Consider the following 21,687-nt stretch of genomic DNA (forward strand, 5'->3'; position numbering starts at 1 on the left):
ATAGAATGAAGAGACTTGTAAGCCCCAATCCAGAGCCTAAGCATAACCATCAGTTATGGGTCCCACACGTGGGGTTCACATGCACCCTGATACCTACTGGCCTCCAGTCTCTCTCCTATCCCCCCCACCATCCAAATCTCCTGAGGCCTCCCTGCCTCAGTCCTGTGTAGGCTCCATCATCACAGCTCCGTTCCACCTACTAAAAAACGTCTATCACTCCAGCATCCACAGCCACGGATTAACATCATGGCTAGTGTGTCCTGACTCATCTCAGACTCTCTCGCATGCTCTCGCATTTCTGTGGGAGTGGCTTCACAAAGGGTCAGGGCCGAGAAGGGATTATGTAGGCAGGGCTATCCTGTGTGGGTGGAGCTAATCACATTCTTAGTTGGGGAGTAGGAGGGGAAGTGGGTGTGGCTACACACCTCTCCCCTGTCTGGAGATAGGAGAGAAGTGACCATGGAGACCCGGGGAAGCAGGGCTTCATCCGGAGACTCTGGGACAACCAGGTAAAGGGTATAGACTGTTCGTGACCGTCTCATTTTGGGTGTCCTGCCATGCAACGTGCGCCCAGAGGTACCTGTTTTTAAACCTTTGACATTAACCTTTTCTATACCTACAACTGTCACACTTCCTGAATCCTTGGTTACAAACCTTTGTAGAAACCAGAACGTCATGAAAACCAGTTCTGAGACTGTGAAAGTGTAACTGTTGGCGAGACGCAGTCCACAGTGAGACAGCCCGGCAGGCGCTCCCCGTGACCCATGCTTAGTCCTGCGAGACAGTCGTGAGAAGAAGTTTCACTCAGCAAACCCATGCGACTTGCTCAGAGGACTCGCAATGTAAATCTGTAAGAGATTTTTACACTTTATCACCAAAGGGCCCCAAACCCGCTCTTGGGGTATCCAGCATGTGGTTACGCATGGAGGGGTAATTTAAACACCCATGTCTCTTTAAACTGTATTTTATTAAATAAAGAATCTTTTATCATTTTACATGTTTTTCTTTAAAGAATTATCCCTAATTTTGGTTCTGAAGACATGGTGACTATAGGTATCTGTGATGTCACTGCCCTGCGCCCTGCACGTAGAAATCATCATGCTGATGGCGGCTCCCAACGGCTCCTCCAGGTGCCACAGCAAGTTGTGTTCATATATCCAGGTTGATTGTCAGCTCTTTGGACATCCCATGTTTGTCCGGTATTGCCCATATAAAATTGTCGCTGGAATAATAATAATGGCACAAATGAGACAAATGTGGTCTCTGCCGCGTTCCTGTCACGGCCTCCCCCCTTCCAGCTGCTGTGTCCGGATGGTGAAGCGGTTCACATGCACTGGGATGGGAACCACAATCTTAGGATTTCGTACGGGTTCCCCGGCGCGGCTGCTTACGTTCCCAGCTTTGATCCGTTTCCATTTGGCTCTTCGGTTCTGGAACCAGATCTTCACCTGGACCTCACTGAGCTTCAGGGTGTGAGCGATCTGGGACCTCTCGGTGAGAGACAGATATTTCTTGCAGTGAAACTCCTTCTCCAGCTCCAGCAGCTGTTCACTAGTGAATGCTGTCCTGCGCCGCCGGCTCTTCCCAGAAGTGCCCACCCCGCCACCAACAGGTTCCTGGGCGCTGCTCTTCCCTTTGCCCCGGGACCTGATGGGGATCGGAGCATTATCTGGAAGGCTCTCATCACAACTGTCCCCTGTGCTGTCCTCCTCCTCGCGGTCACTGCCATGATCGGATGTCTTGCTCTGTGTTTTCTCCTCGTCGGAGCTGTACAGCTTTCCATCCCCTGCGAACAGATTGACGGTGAGGGATAAAGGAGAGAGAGGAGAGAGAGAGAGAGAGAGAGAGAGAGAGAGAGAGAGAGAGAAGGGCGGGTGCAGAGGACAGAAAGAAAGACATTAAAGCTCTAATTGTAATGATGTCAAAGTCAGCGCCAAGTAGAATAAGATCAGCTCCCTTTATGTCCCGGCAATGTTTTCCCATACACCGCTACTGCTGATGGGGTGATATTCCTTATCAGTATTGTGGGATCAGCTTTCTTAACATGGGGTGCAGAGGGGGCAGCATCGCTTGCAGCAACAGTTGGCGTAAAACTGGGGTACAGAGGGGGATAGCACTGGCACTGGTATTCTGGGGGTCAGCTAGTGTAATCCTGGGGTACAGAAGGGGCAGCGCAGCTGGCGGGATCAGCTAGTGTAATACTGGGGTACAGAGGGGGCAGCGCAGCTGGCGGGATCAGCTAGTGTAATACTGGGGTACAGAGGGGGCAGCGCAGCTGGCGGGATCAGCTAGTGTAATACTGGGGTACAGAGGGGACAGCGCAGCTGGCGGGGTCAGCTAGCGTAATACTGGGGTACAGAGGGGGCAGCGCAGCTGGTGGCATCAGGTAGCGTAATACTGGGGTACAGAGGGGGCAGCGCAGCTGCTGGTGGCATCAGCTAGCGTAATACTGGGGTACAGAGGGAGCAGCGTAGCTGGTGGGATCAGCTAGCGTAATCCTGGGGTACAGAGGGGGCAGCGCAGCTGGCAGGATCAGCTAGCGTAATACTGGGGTACAGAGGGGGCAGCGCAGCTGGTGGCATCAACTAGCGTAATACTGGGGTACAGAGGGGGCAACGCAGCTGGTGGCATCAGCTAGCGTAATACTGGGGTACAGAGGGGGCAGCGCAGCTGGTGGCATCAGCTAGCATAATACTGGGGTACAGAGGGGGGCAGCGCAGCTGGCGGGATCAGCTAGCGTAATACTGGGGTGCAGAGGGGGCAGCACAGCTGGCGGGATCAGCTAGCGTAATACTGGGGTACAGAGGGGGCAGCGCAGCTGGCGGGATCAGCTAGCGTAATACTGGGGTACAGAGGGGGCAGCGCAGCTGGCGGGATCAGCTAGAATAATACTGGGGTGCAGAGGGGGCAGCGCAGCTGGCGGGATCAGCTAGCGTAATACTGGGGTACAGAGGGGGCAGAGCAGCTGGCGGGGTCAGCTAGCATAATACTGGGCTACAGAGGGGGGCAGCGCAGCTGGCGGGATCAGCTAGCGTAATACTGGGGTACAGAGGGGGCAGCGCAGCTGGCGGGATCAGCTAGAATAATACTGGGGTGCAGAGGGGGCAGCGCAGCTGGCGGGATCAGCTAGCGTAATACTGGGGTACAGAGGGGGCAGAGCAGCTGGCGGGGTCAGCTAGCATAATACTGGGCTACAGAGCCTCGCCCCTAACCTATTTATAAATATCTATCCCCCCCCCCAAAAAAAGTATTTTCCCCCATTATTTCCCCAGAAATGGTAAACCACAAATTATTTTACACGTAGATTCCATGTGGAGCTCCTCATAGGAAAGGGGAGACTTACGCTAAAGAAACAAATTATTTCAGCCTTTTATTAATTATTTCTTGACAAATTTAAATTGTATCCGGCCGCTTTCTCCACATGTTGCCTGAGGTCATTTGCCACTTGCCACGTGTGGCACTCGGTAGGTTCACCCTAATACCGCCCATATGTTACAGTTATTTCTGCTACTGCTGATTGTGTCCATTCTAGAAGCCACAAGACGGATCAGTTCGGCCACCAGCATCAGCTTTAGACTCTGGATCAACTTTTCTTGGAACCTGACCTAATACAGAGTCACATTCTCTATATACAAATAAACAAGTCCTAGTAGCCACCTGTCCTAATACAGAGTCACATTCTCTATATACACATAAACAAGTCCTAGTAGCCACCTGTCCTAATACAGAGCCACATTCTCTATATACAAAAAAACTAGTCCTGTAGCCACCTGTCCTAATACAGAGTCACATTCTCTATAAACAGATAAACTAGTCCTGTAGCCACCTGTCCTAATACAGAGCCACATTCTCTATATACAGATAAACAAGTCCTGGTAGCCACCTGACCTAATACAGAGCCACATTCTATATATACACATAAACTAGTCCTGGTAGCCACCTGTCCTAATACAGAGCCACATTCTCTATATACAGAGAAACTAGCCCTGGTAGACACCTGTCCTAATACAGAGCCACATTCTCTATATAAAGATAAACTAGTCCTGGTAGCCACCTGTCCTAATACAGAGCCACATTCTATATATACAGAAACTAGTCCTGGTAGCTAACTTACCTGATACACAGCCACATTCTCTATATACAGAGAAACTAGTCCTGGTAGCCATCTGTCCTAATACAGAGCCACATTCTCTATATAAAGATAAACTAGTCCTGGTAGCCACCTGTCCCAATACAGAGCCACATTCTCCATATAAAGATAAACTAGTCCTGGTAGCCACCTGTCCTAATACAGAGCCGCCTTCTCTATATATACAGAAACTAGTCCTGGTAGCCACCTGTCCCAATACAGAACCACATTCTCTATAAAGATAAACTGGTCCTGGTAGCCACCTGTCCCAAATACAGAGCCACATTCTCTGTATAAAGAGAGACTAGTCCTGTTAGCCACCTGTCCTAATACAGAGCCACATTCTCTTTATACGGAGAAACTAGTCCTGTTGCCACCTGTCCTAATACAGAGCCACATTCTCTATATACAGAGAAACTAGTCCTGGTAGCCACATGTGCTAATACAGAGCCACATTCTCTATATACAGCGAAACTAGTTCCGGTAGCCACCTGTCCTTATACAGAGCCACATTCTATACATAGATAAACTAGTCCTGGCAGTCACCTGACCTACTACAGAGCCACATTCTATATATATATATACAGATAAACTAGTCCTGGTAGCCAACTTATCTAATACAGAACCACAATATTTATATACAGATAAACAAGTCCTAGTAGCCGCCTGACCTAACACAGAGCCACATTCTCTATATACAAAAACTAGTACTGGCAGCCACTTTTATTAATACAGAGCCAGGCTTTTTGTACACAGATAAACTAGTCTTGGTAGCCACCTGTCCTAATTCAGAGCCATAATCTCCATTAAGGATAAACTAGTCCTGTAGCCACCAGTCCTGATACAGATCCACACTCTCTATACGAATAAACTAGTCCTGGTAGCCAGCTATCCTAATACAGAGCTTTATAGTGTAACTAGTGCTGGTAGCCACCTCTCTCTCTGGTGTGTGCCTGGCAGGTGGTGGCCACTCCATTTCACCGACCCAGTAGCCATCGACTTAGCGCTGCTCCTTTATCATTCAATGTAGTGTTTCAGTAGCCCCCTTTGACCTATACAGTAGCCGTCAATACTGTTTTGTACTGAGACTGGAAACTTTTAATTCTCAGGTAGCTCACCTGCCAGGCCGGGGTACATCTCCGGGTAGGTTGCTGGCTCTGAACCTTTATCCTGTGTTTCATGCTGTTCCTGCTGCCTACTGCCACCCGGCAAGTCTGGCGTTCCGGCACAAGGGGCAGTCAGTTCCTGGGTCTGTGAGAAGTATCCCTCTCCATTGTCTCTGAAGCTGGGCAAAGCCGTGGTTAGAGCCACCATAGAAGGAAGCCCTTGCCCCAAGCTGGCACAAAAACTGTTAGTCAAACGGCCAGTAAAAGAAGCCAAAGGTCCAAGGGGGGGAAGCGGGGATGAGGGTAAAGTCTGAGGAATAACCAAAGGTCTGTAAGGCATAAACATGGGGTATCCTGTGTAGAGTACATGCCCCGGTCGTGGTGGGGGGCTTCCAATCAGAGAGTCTATTGAGAAAGAACTGGTCATTCCATTGGGTCTCTGCATGGCCTTCAAGTTCCCCTTCTGTGGCTAGTGCCAGCTCTGTCAGGGGAAGACACCCAGGAGGTCTCTGACTTTGGAAGTGACTGTCAGTGTGCGAGCAACACAGCTTCTCATCAATAGGAGGAGGCTGCACAGGGGAGGAGGACTCGCTCATCTATCTTCACTCCTTCCGCATCACTTCTTCATTCAACCTCTTGTGATCCTCCTGCCTTTTGGCCGAGAGAGGAGACACAGAAAGGGTCCAGAAGGAGAGGGCAAAGGAGGACAATAGAGCAAGTGGACCAACCCCAGGAAAATAATTCTGGAGAGGTAGATAGATATATTCTCAACATATCAAACAAAATGCAAAAACAGGCATTCCAGGATTCCGTGGCTAACGATGAGAAACTCACAAATACCTACAGTATCTCCCAAAAGTGAGTCCACCCCTAAGTGGAAATGTCCAAATTGGGCCCAAATAGCCATTTCCCCTCCCCAGTGTCATGTGACTTGTTAGTGTTACAAGGTCTCAGGTGTGAATGGGGAGCAGGTGTGTTGATCTGGTGTTATCGCTCTCACGCTCCCTCATACCGGTCACTGGAAGTCCAACATGGCGCCTCATGGCAAAGAACTCTCTGAGGATTTGAAAAAAAGAATTGTTGCTCTACATAAAGATGGCCGAGGCTATAAGAAGATCGCCAAGACCCTGAAACTGAGCTGCAGCATGGTGGGCAAGACCATACAGCGGTTTCACAGGACAGGTTCCACTCAGAGCAGGCCTCGCCACGGTCGACCAAAGAAGTTGAGTGCACATGCAGTATGCGACCCACTAGAGACTGACGACACAGCCTGCCCTTCACCGTGGGGCGGCCGTGATGGAGTGGCGGCGGGTAGGACCGCGGGCGTACGGGGATGCAGGTAAGAGGCGAGGGGAAGGACCGGGGGCCTGACAACAGTTAGGCATGGTGGTGGGAATGTCATGGTCTGGGCCTGCATGAGTGCTGCCGGCACTGGGGAGCTACAGTTCATTGAGGGAACTATGAATGCCAACATGTACCGTGACATACTGTAGCAGAGCATGATCCCCTCCCTTCCAAGACGACCACTGCCTTGCTAAAGAAGCTGAGAGTAAAGGTGATGGACCTTTCTCCATGACATGTCTCCAGACATAAACCTATTGAGCATCTGTGGGGCATCCACAACCACAAGGTGGGGGAGCGCAAGGTCTCTAACATCCACCAGCTTGCGATGTCGTCATGGAGGAGTGGAAGAGGAATAAATCAGTCTTCGTTTTGGTTTATACCCATACCTGGGAACTTCTTGCAGGACGCGGCCAGGACTGCACACCGACCCGCTGGCGTCTGGGGCGTTTCCACTGACGTCGGGGGCGCTCACCCGGCAATCTCTGGGTCAAACCCGGAGAGTTTCCAGGTATGTTTATACCCTACACTGAGTCTCGGCTCGGGAACTGGGGAAAGAGTGTGTTGTCCCAGGCTAAGGGAGCACAAGTTAGCGGAGGTAGTCGCTCGGACTATCCAGCTCCGTGACACCCCCGACCCCTGGCATGGCCACTGGAATCCGCTGTGATACCCCCTGGGCAACTAGGAACACAAGATCAATGGGCGGGCTGCATGCTGTGCCCTGAGTACACAGTTATACACCGCTCCAGTCTGTGTTGCAGATATAAATAAATAATGATGGGATCAGAGGCCACTTCAGACTCTACACGCCGTGCATCAAGAGAGGGACCCCCGTTACAACCCACCTGAAATAGGGGTGATTGTGCTAACCATGCAACCTACCTGTCGTGAAGGGGTTAATGGTGGGGGCTGGTGGCACTGCCCCTCCATGCGCTGATTTCTCTCTTCCTGACACTGATTAGTCCTATTCAGCTGCCCCGTCTGATTGCTGGAGAGGGGGCTTCACTGATTAGTACAGAGGGTCAGAGATGCTAATTACCCGAGTAATTACCCCTGTCCACCACTCACTAGCTGAAGGGGCAGATGGGCACATACTGGCACAATGCAAACAAACCCCACAGCAACTGCCCAGAGACGCCAGGATCTCCCAATCAGGGAGGTAGGAGCTGGAGGAATGGGGAGTCGTCCCAACATGGCCAAAAGATGTCACTGGGGGCTTTATTGAGACCACTTTATACGGAAACATCACCAACCGACTGGTAACTATGTAACCGGATAAGAAGAACCAGATGCCTTTAGTTCAAATATATTCTGGGGTTTAAAGGGTTAAAAATTCCATCTTATTCTGCGCTGTGTACAGTAATAACCCCCCAGCACTGTATACAGTAATATAACCCCCAGCGCTGTATACAGTAATAACCCCCCAGCACTGTATACAGTAATATAACCCCCAGCGCTGTATAGAGTAAAAACCCCCCAGTGCTGTATACAGTAATAACCCCCCAGCACTGTATACAGTAATATAACCCCCAGCGCTGTATACAGTAATATAACCCCCAGCACTGTATACAGTAATATAACCCTCAGCGCTGTATACAGTAATATAACCCCCCCAGCACTGTATACAGTAATATAACCCCCAGCGCTGTATACAGTAATGTAACCCCCAGCGCTGTATACAGTAATGTACCCCCCAGCGCTGTATACAGTAATATAACCCCCAGCGCTGTGTACAGTAATATAACCCCCCCAGCACTGTATACAGTAATATAACCCCCCAGCGCTGTATACAGTAATATAACCCCCAACGCTGTATACAGTAATATAACCCTCAGCGCTGTATACAGTAATATAACCCCCAGCGCTGTATAGAGTAATAACCTCCCAGTGCTGTATACAGTAATAACCCCCCAGCACTGTATACAGCAATATAACCCCCAGCGCTGTATACAGTAATATAACCCCCAGCGCTGTATACAGTTATATACCCCCCAGCGCTGTATACAGTTATATACCCCCCAGCACTGTATACAGTAATATAACCCTCAGCGCTGTATACAGTAATATAACCCCCAGCGCTGTATACAGTAATATACCCCCCAGCGCTGTATACAGTAATGTACCCCCAGCGCTGTATACAGTAATATAACCCCCAGTGCTGTATACAGTAATATAACCCCCCCCAGCACTGTATACAGTAATATAACCCTCAGTGCTGTATACAGTAATAATGACTACAGGGGGTCCGAGGTCCTGGTTCCATATGATGATCCATCTGCTTGGCTGCATCTACAGTGATCGCTGCGCTTTCATTTGCCCCCCTTATGCCTGTAGTGCCCCCCAATGTCTCGGTTCACAGAGGGAGAAGCAGGGAATTCGGACCGCGGACCTTCGTGGGGGAACCTGTCAGATCCGCGTCTTCTTCCGAGCGCGGCCAACCTTGCTTTTTTTACTATATTTGGGAAGGCGAGGTTTTCGCTCATTTGTTTTTTTCTCGTTGTGGTCCATTTCTTCATGTTCTAGACCCAGAACAGACTCATTTTTCTCTTCGATCGTCACGGTTTGGCCTTCGCAGATCTGTCGTCGGTTTCACTGGTTTTGTTGTCTTGCATTTTATTTCATTATTGGGCCGGTTCCACGCTCAGGACTTTGTAGTTAGGATGTTGAGTCCTTTTCTTGCACCTTATGTGCACCTTGCACCTTTCTAAATTATGTTACATACTACATGTTTTAAGCTGTCTACACATTGTACAGTGCTACGGAATTTGACGGCGCTATATAAAACTATAAATAATAATTTCTGTGGGCGCAGGGTATGGGGGCTGATTCACTAAAAGTTACATAATCTGGTTTAAGGGTTAACCCGACCCCACTCACACTTAGTCACGTTTTGATGTGTGGAGTGGGAGGAACAGGGTCACACGCACATCCACTCGTTACATCGTGGTCTAGTGATATGATGTCACAGTTTAGTGAATCACATCTTTCTATGTCCATCTGTGTATCACCCTCTGTCCTAGTTGGTCTGTCTCTTTGCCTTCTCTCTCTGCCCCGGTCGGTTTGTCCTTTTGTCTGTCTGTATGTCTCTCTCTGTCCCAGTCGGTTTGTCTCTTTGTCTGTCTCTCTCTGTCCCAGTTGGTTTGTCTCTTTGTCTGTCTCTCTCTGTCCCAGTCGGTTTGTCTCTTTGTCTGTCTGTCTCTGTCGGTTTGTCTCTTTGTCTGTCTGTCTCTGTCCCAGTTGGTTTGTCTCTTTGTCTGTCTCTCTCTGTCCCAGTCGGTTTGTCTCTTTGTCTGTCTGTCTCTGTCGGTTTGTCTCTTTGTCCGTCTGTCTCTCTCTGTCCCAGCCGGTTTGTCTTTTTGTCTGTCTGACTCTCTCTGTCCCAGTTGGTTTGTCTCTTTGTCTGTCTCTCTCTGTCCCAGTCGGTTTGTCTCTTTGTCTGTCTGTCCCTGTCGGTTTGTCTCGTTGTCTGTCTGTCTCTGTCCCAGTCGGTTTGTCTCTTTGTCTGTCTCTCTCTCTGTCCCAGTCGGTTTGTCTCTGTCTGTCTCTCTCTGTCCCAGTCGGTTTGTCTCTTTGTCTGTCTGTCTCTCTATCTGTCCCAGTCGGTTTGTCTCTTTGTCTGTCTCTCTCTGTCCCAGTTGGTTTGTCTCTTTGTCTGTCTCTCTCTGTCCCAGTCGGTTTGTCTCTCTGTCTGTCTGTCTCTCTCTGTCTGTCCCTGTCGGCTTGTCTCTTTGTCAGTCTGTAGATATTGGCTATCAGATCCCTGTCACTCCAGCCATTCACCTCCAAACACTATGAGTGACAGACAGATAATCGGGGGTCAGGGGCCACAGAGCAGATTCACGCTGAGGAGTTGCGATAAAGAGATGTGCAGTCTGTGCCGAAACAACAGCACGATGTGAGCCGGCGAGGGCCATGAACCTGCTGCCTACACCTATATAACCTCACAATATAACCCTGTAGACGCCAGCTCCTCATAAGCCATTACAACGCAATGTGCACCTCTGCTGGGTCTTTGGGTGACATCATACCCCAAAAAGTCTACGCGCCCTTCACACACATGCCCTCTGGTTCTTCCATTGTCATAGAAGAGATTGGTGCGTGATATATACCTTGTATACGTATGATTTATATATGAAATGATAATAGATAGACGGATAGACCTGTATTACCCCAAGATGCTGTCTTAAGTCTAACTTACGGTAATACCCTGGGATGCAGCTGGGACACAATCTCCAATAGACTGGAGATTGTAGGGGAGGAGTCTCTCTGATCAGTCCTACAGGACTGATCAGAGGACTTCTGGGGGCTCGTTTTTGCTGTTGCTGGTCTGCCTGGGCTTCCAGGCAGACCACCAGCAGCAGAACCCCCTAAAAAACGGGAATTAACCCCTTCAATGCCGCGATCGCGGCATTGAAGGGGTTAACGCTGCACTGACGCTCTCATGGAGCGATCAGGCAGCAAGGGGGTGTTGGATCAGGTCCCCACACTTGTGTGGGGACCCATTCAATACCCCCCCCTTCCCTGAAGCTGCCTGTGGCAGCTGAAACAGCGATTGCAGATTTTTCTGCAATCGCTGTTTTTGCCTACAAAATCACTCCGTGGGAGTGATCGTGGGCTTGGGGGCGGGCTTAGACAGGCTGTGCTGTCTGCCCAGGACTCCTGGGCAGACAGCAGCAGCAGCGCCCCCACGATCACCGCGATTGTGGTGATGTGGGGGCGTTTTTTGGAGGAGACGTACCTGGTACGTCCCGGTCTACCGGTGACTGTTAACCAGGAAGTACCAGGTACGTCCCGGTACTGAAGGGGTTAAACTTGAAAGATCCTGCAGTCAGGACAGAATCAATGGGCAACAAGCTCCGAAAATAACATTCAGTCCGTCGTGAGACCTGTAGCTTTATTTATTGAAGGTGTTTCATACTGAACGACATGAAAAGAGCGCATTATGGCGGATTTTATATTTTATTACCCCAGACGGAAATCTATAAAACCAGCAAATAAACCACGGAAAGTGGTAAAAAAATTTCAGTATAAACAAAATTGTAGATTTTGGAAAGCTTGTGAACAATTGATGAGTGCCCTGTGTGGAATTAATGGCAGTGTTCAGTGGCAAAACAGGGTGAGTATCTCTTGTGGGGCAGAATAGGGTGAGTCAGTTCAGGGTTAGTGTTCCTTCTGAGGTGACTGCGTGGCCACAGAGTATTAGTAGAGGACGTCCTCAAACCGAAGCTGCAGGAACTGACAGAGTGGAGGTGGAAGGGGAAGGTTGGGCAGCGTCTGCGGGAGTCTCCCCTCCAGGTAGGATCGCAGGGCGCAGCGGCAGAGATGCTGCAGGGAACGTGGTCTCTCTGACAGCGAGAAGACGGACTCGAAGAACCTCGAGTGTTTCTAAAAGAAGATAGAGGGCAAGAATGAGAGAGGGCATGAAGGGTACTAGGGGTGAGTGTTGGGGACTAGATGACTCGGGGTGTCCCTACAGGCAGTTTGCCACCAGATGGCAAGTTCTGGGTCACAAGAGGCTTTCCCCAAGACTGAATCTAAGACGAGACCAACAACTGATTTTTGACTGAATATTTGAGTCTTTACAGCAGGAGAAACGGGTGACTAGATGGGGCCCCTGGGGGCCGATCTGCTGTAAAGTTTCAAATTCTGTGATCCATTGGGTTGGTGAGAACCTCAGACTGACGCTTGGTTGTAGAGACACTCAGAGCATTGTGTTAGCGAGACCCTCAGACTATTAGGTTGGTGAGACCCTAAGACTGATGCTTGATTGTGGAGATGCTCAAAGCATTGGGTTGGTGGGATGCTCAGACTGATGCTGGGTTAATGGGACCTGCAGATGGATGCCGGGTTAATGGGACCCCCAGACTGATGCCGGGAACGGTGACCCTGTTACAGACCCTCAGACTGATGCCGGGTTGATGGGACCCTCAGACACACATATAGACAGTATTATACACAGATGAGATGACCTGTTGTTCCTCCTTTGGTACAACCTCAGCCCACTCTTCTGTCACCCGCACTCGGCTGTATGTGTTTAGCAAAGCCTCCACTGTCCGAGGGGACGAGTAGCAGTATCGCAGGACCTGAACCAGGGGACAGGGGAGTCGGGTTACTTTATGAACACCAGGAGTTATAAAGTATAATTGCCCCTAGGCTGTGCTGATGTAAATGATGCCAGGGTTGGGGTCAGGTGGGGCCATGGGGCAATACTGTTAGAAGCGCCCCTTTACAATATATACAGCTCGTAACAATATTCTCACATCCTGATATTCACTCTGTTGTATAAGGGACAGGAAGGGGCCACAGACACGCCAGGGGGCCCAACATGAAAGTTATAACAGCGACCAAGTATCCAACACGATCCGGCACCCAGCAGATAAGGCAGGAGAAACAGACATCTTTACATCTGTCATGGAAGCTGCTTCTGTCCGTGTGCTGCTACCGGATATACAGATATCCCCACATACATGCATACACACACACACACATATATATGCACACATGTACACACACACTTATACATGCACACACACTGACTGCCATAAACCCAGATCTCAGCTCCCTGGGACCGCGGAGTATCTCGGCTCCCTGGGACCACGGAGTATCTCGGCCCCCTGGGACCGCGGAGTATCTCGGCCCCCTGGGACCGCGGAGTATCTCGGCCCCCTGGGACCGCGGAGTATCTCGGCCCCCTGGGACCGCGGAGTATCTCGGCCCCCTGGGACCGCGGAGTATCTCGGCTCCCTGGGACCGCGGAGTATCTCGGCTCCCTGGGACCGCGGAGTATCTCGGCTCCTGGGACTGCAGGCTGCTAGCTGGCATCCCGAGTAACTCTGAGCCTCACCTTTTCTTTATGATCAGAGAGCCACGCAGCTTCCACGCTTACTGACTGCAGCATGTGACCACAGAGAGAGCTTCTTACTGGCTGATCCTGTCACAGGAAGACAGGATCAGCCAGTAAGAAAAAGGAAGCCCACAGGAAGAAGTAAGCCCACTTTGTCATCACTGATCATACATCCATAATGGAGTCTATCTGAGTCTTTGAATATATCCCTGGTGCAAGAGAGGGGCCCCATGCACCAAGTGGGCCCCTAAAAGACCTCCCACATCACCCAGGACAAGTGCACCCCTAGAGGAAGCCATCTTGGCTACCATGCTCTATTCTGAGCACTGGGGTATGATGGCAAATTCTGTTCCTGGTGAATCTAATGGTCACTTCCTGTATTCCTCACACTCGTTTACTACTCACGTCATTCCTGCCAGTCCTTCCTTTGCATTATAACGCTCACCTTTATTAGAGCCCCTGGCCACACGCGAATTGCCCCGTGATTGAGAAGCGCTCGTACGATGATCTCTGGCTGGTGCTGCAGCTTGTACGCGATGGTCTGCAGGATGTTGTGCATGGCTGTGTTGCCGCTGTAGCTCATAATGTTCACTTCAGCTCCATGTTCCAGCAGCAGTTCCACCACCTGGGGGTTGGCGCTCTTACAGGCCACGTGCAGCGGGGTCTGCTGGTCGCGGTCACCGACATGAATGTCTGCTCCGCTTTCTATGAGCCGCTGGCAAACCTGGAAGTATTGCTCCAGTTCCTGTGGGCTCTGAGGTTGGCCGCAGGTGGCACACAGTGGGGTTTCTCCATTTACATTCTTCTTATTTACGGCGGCCCCGTAGCCCAGGTAAAGGTCCACGTGTTCCCACATCCCGTGACGAGCAGCCACGTGTAGCGGTGTTCCTTCCTCGTCTTCACTCTGACTGTTCACGTGGGCGCCATACTGCAGCAGGAGCTTGGAACATCTGGCCAATGCAAGACAACAGCTGGGAAAAGGCGCTCGGTGACCCCCCGGCCGCTGACCTCACCCTGCGAGCACCTTATAACTCCTGGGACTTACTGCTAGGACTGGGGGTCTCCCTACAACTTACACCCCGTTACTGACTGCTAGGACTGGGGATTTCCCTACACCTTACACCCCGTTACTGACTGCTAGGACTGGGGGTCTCCCTACAACTTAACCCCGTTACTGACTGCTAGGACTGGGGGTCTCGGTACACCTTACACCCCGTTACTGACTGCTAGGACTGGGGGTCTCGCTACACCTTACCCCCCGTTACTGACTGCTAGGACTGGGGGTCTCCCTTCACCTTACACCTTGTTACTGACTGCTAGGACTGGGGGTCTCCCTTCACCTTACACCTTGTTACTGACTGATAGGACTGGGGGTCTTGCTATACCTTACACCCCGTTACTGACTGCTAGGACTGGGGGTCTCGCTACACCTTACACCCCGTTACTGACTGCTAGGACTGGGGGTCTCACTACACCTTACACCCATGACTTACGGGTAGGACTGGTGGGTCGTGCAGAGGTGTAGCGGAAATGTTCCCTCCTCGGAGCGCGAGTTGGGATTGGCTCCGTATCTCAGCAGGATCTCTGCACACTCGGGCTGTGCGTTCTCACAAGCACCATGCAGAGCACTCTCCCCGCCTGGGGCAAACTCCACATCTGCCCCTTCTCTGAGCAGTAACTGGAGGCATTCTGCGTACCCTCGAGTCGCTGTGACGTACAGCGGGCAGGTGAACTCCTCCTCATAGGTCAGCGACCAGATTCCTGAGAAGAAAAGGGACAGGAGATTTTGTGGAGGCAATCAGATTAATGACTACTGGAGGCAAAGTAATAGAGCAGCCAGGGTCTAATGCCCCAGTCACTGTCTGATAGCCGGTGTCTAATGCCCCAGTCACTCTCTGATAGCCGGTGGCTAATGCCCGGTCACTGTCTGATAGCCGGTGTCTAATGCCCCAGTCACTGTCTGATAGCCGGTGTCTAATGTCCGGTCACTGTCTGATAGCCGGTGTCTAATGCCTCAGTCACTGTCTGATAGCCGGTGTCTAATGCCTCAGTCACTGTCTGATAGCCGGTGTCTAATGCCTCAGTCACTGTCTGATAGCCGCTGTCTAATGCCCAGTCACTGTCTGATAGCCGGTGACTAATGCCCGGTCACTGTCTGATAGCCGGTGTCTAATGCCCGGTCACTGTCTGATAGCTAGTGTCTAATGCCCGGTCACTGTCTGATAGCTAGTGTCTAATGCCCGGTCACTGTCTGATAGCTGGTGTCTAATGCCCGGTCACTGTCTGATAGCCGGTGTCTAATGCCCGGTCACTGTCTGATAGCCGGTGTCTAATGCCCGGTCACTGTCTGATAGCCGGTGTCTAATGCCCGGTCACTGTCTGATAGCCGGTGTCTAATGCCCGGTCACTGTCTGATAGCCGGTGTCTAATGCCCGGTCACTGTCTGATAGCCGGTGTCTAATGTCCGGTCACTGTCTGATAGCCGGTGTCTAATGCCTGGTCACTGTCTGATAGCCGGTGTCTAATGCCCGGTCACTGTCTGATAGCCGGTGTCTAGTGCCTGATGACCGTCTTTGTCTGGGTCACTGCCCAGCTCTCAGGTTTAGTGAAGTCTCTGTCCCGCTCTCTGTCCCCATCGTCCTCGGTCTCTCTGTCCCCTGCCTATCTCTCTACTCCCCTTTTACTGCCCTCGGTCTATATTTAAATCCCTCGTGATGTCTATCATTTGCAGCAGTTCACAAGCCAACGCAGGCTGCAAACACTCTCGTAATCACATAAACATACAGACGCTCTCATGGTGAAAAACATTAAAACATGCGTTTTTACATTTTTATATAAATAATTGGTCGTCACGCGTGTAACACACACCTGCAGATGCATGTGCACCAACATAGAGGCGTGTGAACACGAGAACACGGACATACTCAGAGCTGTTGTGTTATAGTGATATTCCTTCCACTCTTCCAAGTCACTCGTATCAAACACAGAATTGGGGTGGATCTGATCCTCGGGGTCCCTCAGCAGCGCACGCACACTCTCTGTGTCCCCGGATAAAAGAGACATCCAGTATTTCAAAGGTGCCCCCTCTGCTTTATGCGTCACAATGATGCCACGATACATGTCTGATGTGTCCCTGGCTGTCTACTGTCTCTGTGTAACGTATCTCTTGCGGTCTAATGTCTCCAGACGAGGACTCCTTGGCTATCTAATGTCTCCTTGTGGCATTTCCCTGACTGTCTCATGTCCTCCTTTGCAGTTTTATGGTTCCTATTTGAAACGTCTCTCTCTCTCTCTCCCCAGTCTCTTCTGTAAGGCTTATTTTTAGACCCTGAGGACGGTTCTCTCACTGATGATCATTTTAGGTAATCGAGAACACGTCAGGGCTGCACAACACGCTAACACCGGTGCGCACACACGGACATTCATGTGGGGCAGCCGGTTGGGAGAGTTTGGGGGACAATCTCTATGGACTGCTGACACAACAAGGCAAGGAACACAGGGGAAGGAGTGAGGAGCCGGAATCCTCGGACGCTTCTCCTTTAAGCAAGGATAGGACATCTTAACTGGGACATGGGGAGAGGATAGAGGAACCAGAATCCTCAGATGATTCAGGGAAGAAGGGCAAAGGTACATAGGAGACAGACAAACATGGATACAGGAACTAGCCTAGGACTATGTGATAACAATTGGAGATTCCATCACATCTTATGGCCATAGTATGCTTAGCCCACCACTACGCCAAAATACTCCAATGACGGCGGGTCCTAACGCTAAGCCCTGCATATGAAAGGACTGATAAACTAAACATTGAATCCAAACACAGAACCGAGAAGGAAATACCTTTAGACTGCAGACTGAGACAAACAGAGCACACAGGTGGGGCGCACCTTATAAAGGAAACAGAGCTGAAGCAAAGAGCAAGACTAGAATCAGAAGTTCAGTACAGAGCATACGGAAATCCAGGAATGGATCACAGCAAAACATGGGAACTGAGGCAAGGCAGGGAAAAACAGATATGCAGCTCCGCAGCCTGGATGGACCCTGACAGGGAGCAGCGATTATAATATGGCTTCCTCTTGATTTAGCCTAATATGGGACTAAGAAATACACTTAGAAATAGACTTTTGCATCAACACAAATTTTCATTTTAAAAAACTTTGTTTGTTCTGCGAGATAGGTCAAGGGACTAGTGCTTGTCTTCATTCAAACCAGGCAAACAGCATTAAGTTCGTGCAATCTGACACAGGGTCAGGTTTATTAGAAAGGTCGCAAAGACAAAAGAAATATAACAACACAGCAACAAAAGAAATACCTTGCCTGTCCGGCACTTACTACACAAGGGATGCCCCTCACTACCAGCTGGAGAGCTGCTCTCTGCCAACTTAACACAATCCGTCCAGCAACCTTTACTCACTTTACTCCAACATCTCTCCCACACAAAGGCTTTCTGTGTCCTCAGCCAGAGAGCTACCTGCCCTCCTGGCTTCCCTTTTATATCCGCCCTCTCATTCACCTAAATTAATCACCTCGCAGGTGGAAGACTCTGGTGTTACTTCAGATAGGAAAGGAACCTAGGAGAAACATACCTCCCTTCCCCACCAATCCTACATGAATGTCACAGTTCGTACAAATGCCTGACAAAAGGGGGGGGGACAAAACGAGCTCAAAGCAAATGAGAAAGCTCCGAATCTTCACTTCTCTCTCTCAATCCCCCTTCCTTCCCCGACGACCACTTCCATGTCTCCTTCTCTGCTCCTCCGAAGGTCCGCTTCTCCATGGCTCCATTATTCTCTCCTCTTCCGAGTGCTTCTGCAACAGAGCAGTTTGGGGAATGGGAAGGGGCTTCCCTGTGGTGCGCACCGAGGAGTTATTCGGGGGTACGGATCGCAGCTTCAGTGAGACTTTATTCTCACTATCCGCGGGACCACGAGTTTTCCCCGTTTCTTGACAGAATTTTCATGTGTTCATTTTTTGGGCTTCACCTGGACCAGCATTCTCAGGGGTAACATAGTAACATAGTTGAAAAAAGACCAAAGTCCATCAAGTTCAACCTATATACATATTGTGTCCCTACTGTGTTGATCCAGAGGAAGGCAAAAAAACCCTTATGAAGCAGATGCCAATTGCCCCATACCAGGGGGAAAATTCCTTCCCGACTCCAAATATGGCAATCAGAATAAATCCCTGGATCAACGTTCTGTCCCTATTAATCTAATATCCATAACTTGTAATATTATTGCTTTCAAGAAACACGTCCAGGCTCCTTTTGAACTCTTTTATTGAGTTTACCATTACCACTTCCTCTGGCAGAGAGTTCCATAATCTCACCGCTCTTACTGTAAAGAACCCCCGTCTGTGCTCCAGCCGTAGAGGATGTCCCCTTGTTATAGATACAGTCCTGGGTATAAATAGGTCCTGGGAGTGATCTCTGTACTGTCCCCTTATATATTTATACATAGTTATTAAATCCCCCCTAAGCCGTCTTTTTTCCAAACTAAATAACCCTAATTCTGATAATCTTTCTGGGTACTGTAGTCCTCCCATTCCCCTTATTACTCTGGTTGCCCGTCTTTGAACCCTCTCCAGCTCCACTATATCTTTCTTGTACACTGGTACCCGGGGAAGATCCGCCTGATGGTCTTAAGTAACTACACTACATGAGAAAAGTACGTGGCCCCGGTCTGGCCCCTGCTCCTAGTTACTGAGTTTGGGTTTCAGCCCAGAGACAGACGTCGGCAGCAGAACGGGTCATGCTTAAGAGCTCAGCGACTCTAAACTGCCACAGGATGCCACCTTTACCACAAATCCGTCCATGAAACCTCTGCCCTGATAGATCTGCCCCGGTCTGGTGTAACCGCTATTATTGTGGGGGTGTCCAGGAGTAACTACAGCTCAGCCACAAAGCGGTGGCCCTTTTGTCAGGCTCTGCCTGGTGGGTCAAATCTCTTGCCATTCATGAAGACCCAATACTTCGGTGGAGGAAATGCCATCATCACCTGGCAGGAGGTTGGCACCTGTCATACTTCTATACATCTCCTCCTTGGTGGAGGCAGAACCTTTTACCAGGACAGAGGCACCGGACATGATACTTAACCTCCATCATTGGCACCTCCACTTTGTTCAGAGGCCCAGACCCTATACTTGTCCCCTGTGAAGGATATAAAATGGCTGCCTTATGTGTAGTTATAGTCTGAGAAGTGCCCTGGCTCTCCCGTCCTGGCTCTCCGCTCTCTAACTGTCCACACGCTCTTACACTCTGCTCCATATCCACCACCTTCCCTCAAGCGTACCACGAGGCCAGGCCTCAGCGTCTGCTGTCCCGCTCTCCTGCATGCCCCGCTCATGCGCGCCACATGTTCTCACCAGTTCGCTGACTGCTCCAACGCAGTTCATGGCTCCGGTTCGGGATCAGTAGGTCTGCAGGACATCTCCCTCCAATGAAGCTTTTCAGAGCTTCCAGGTCCCCGCTGAATATAGCCTGGTGCACTATGGGGTCCGTGCACAGCAGTGAGGGGCGGCGTGGAGTTCTTGGGACCCCCTCTCTCTGCTGCAGGGATCTCAATGGACGAGATTTTACTTTCTTGCGGATTTCCCACCTCTCCAGCTGCTCTGCCTCTAATGCAAGGGAACGCAAAGCGCAGGACGAGAAGGGGAATCGATGCAAAGACATGTTACTATCCTCAAAATCAGTGTCACGATGCCCTATCACAATCCCTTCATTATTCCTCCCCAGTAGGGCAATATCACCTGGTGTTAGGTCAAAGCTTGCTATTAGAGAGCTATAAACGTCTCACGTGTGCTCAGTGAGAGTCTCAGGGATCACAGGACATTAGATAGTCTCGCAGGCTGTGACACTATAACACTCCTCTCCCTCAGTATCTACAGAGCATTCAGTGTATCCTTCTCTCTCTCTGGCACTGAGTGTACTCCTCTCTCTCTCTCTGGCACTGAGTGTACCCTTCTCTCTCTGGCACTCACAGCCTTCAATCACCACGCTATGTCCTTTTTCCTGTATCTGCCGCTCTCCAAGCTGTCTCTCTATCTACCCCTCTCCAAGCTGTCTCTGAAATCACCGCACTCCTGGCTGTCTCTGTATCCACTGCTGTCCCAGCTGCCTCCCTTCTTGTCTTGCTCCCTGATGTCTCTGTATCCACCACTCTCTCGGCTGTCTCTGTTGCCGTAGTTCTTCTTTCTTTGACCGCTCTGTGTCTGAGATCCAGGTTATTAATATCTGGAGTCACCTGACTCAGTCCTTATATACAAAACAGACTGTCCATCAGCTCCAGGGCTCACACACTGCACTCATACTGCACTCACTCACACTATATCCCTCATATTGTATATTATATACTCTCCAGCCCGTATAACTAATCCCGTCCTTATAACCCGTTATATCCCTGTATATTCCTCATATTATATATTATATACTCTCCAGCCGTATAACTAATCCCGTCCTTATAACCCGTTATATCCCTGTATATTCCTCATATTATATATTATATACTCTCCGGCCGTATAACTAATCCCGTCCTTATAACCCGTTATATCCCTGTATATTCCTCATATTATATATTATATACTCTCCAGCCGTATAACTAATCCCGTCCTTATAACCCGTTATATCCCTGTATATTCCTCATATTATATATTATATACTCTCCGGCCGTATAACTAATCCCGTCCTTATAACCCGTTATATCCTGTATATTCCTCATATTATATATTATATACTCTCCGGCCATATAACTAATCCCATCCTTATAACCCGTTATATCCCTGTATATTCCTCATATTATATATTATATACTCTCCGGTCCGTATAACTAATGCCGTCCTTATAACCCGTTATATCCTGTATATTCGTCATATTAAATATTATATACTCTCCGACCCGTATAACTAATCCCGTCCTTATAACTCGTTATATATCCCTGTATATTCCTCATATTATATATTATATACTCTCCGGCTGTATAACTAATCCCATCCTTATAACCCGTTATATCCTGTATATTCCTCATATTATATATTATATACTCTCCGACCCATATAACTAATCCCGTCCTTATAACCCGTTACATATCCCTGTATATTCCTCATATTATATATTATATACTCTCCGACCCGTATAACTGATCCCGTCCTTATAACCCATTATATCCCTATATATTCCTCATATTATATATATACTACTTCCCGTATAACTAATCCCGTCCTTATAACCCATTATGTACTTGTAAATTCCTCATATTATATACTCTCCAGCT

At 49.6% G+C, this 21,687-nt stretch overlaps 2 protein-coding genes across 2 annotated transcripts; both read right to left on the reverse strand.

The window, feature by feature from the left end:
- Nucleotides 1–1,277: 1,277 nt before the first annotated feature.
- Nucleotides 1,278–5,680, reverse strand: LOC149274303 (homeobox protein GBX-1-like). Its single transcript, XM_089505675.1, has 2 exons — nt 5,248–5,680; nt 1,278–1,786 (listed from the first exon to the last, which is right to left on the reverse strand). Exons 1-2 carry the CDS (start codon nt 5,678–5,680, stop codon nt 1,278–1,280), a joined length of 942 nt encoding a protein of 313 aa, XP_089361801.1.
- A 6,095-nt stretch (nt 5,681–11,775) lies between these two features.
- On the reverse strand, nt 11,776–20,090 carry LOC149274304 (ankyrin repeat and SOCS box protein 10-like). Its single transcript, XM_089505667.1, has 5 exons — nt 19,784–20,090; nt 14,914–15,181; nt 13,866–14,370; nt 12,546–12,659; nt 11,776–11,961 (listed from the first exon to the last, which is right to left on the reverse strand). The coding sequence occupies exons 1-5, from the start codon at nt 20,088–20,090 to the stop codon at nt 11,776–11,778; spliced, it is 1,380 nt and encodes a 459-aa protein (XP_089361793.1).
- Between the last annotated feature and the right edge of the window lie 1,597 nt (nt 20,091–21,687).

The sequence above is a fragment of the Sceloporus occidentalis genome, unplaced genomic scaffold (assembly GCF_023333645.1).
Source record: "Sceloporus occidentalis isolate IW3139 unplaced genomic scaffold, rSceOcc1.0.p SCAF_337, whole genome shotgun sequence".
NCBI classification, from domain to species: Eukaryota; Metazoa; Chordata; class Lepidosauria; order Squamata; family Phrynosomatidae; genus Sceloporus; species Sceloporus occidentalis.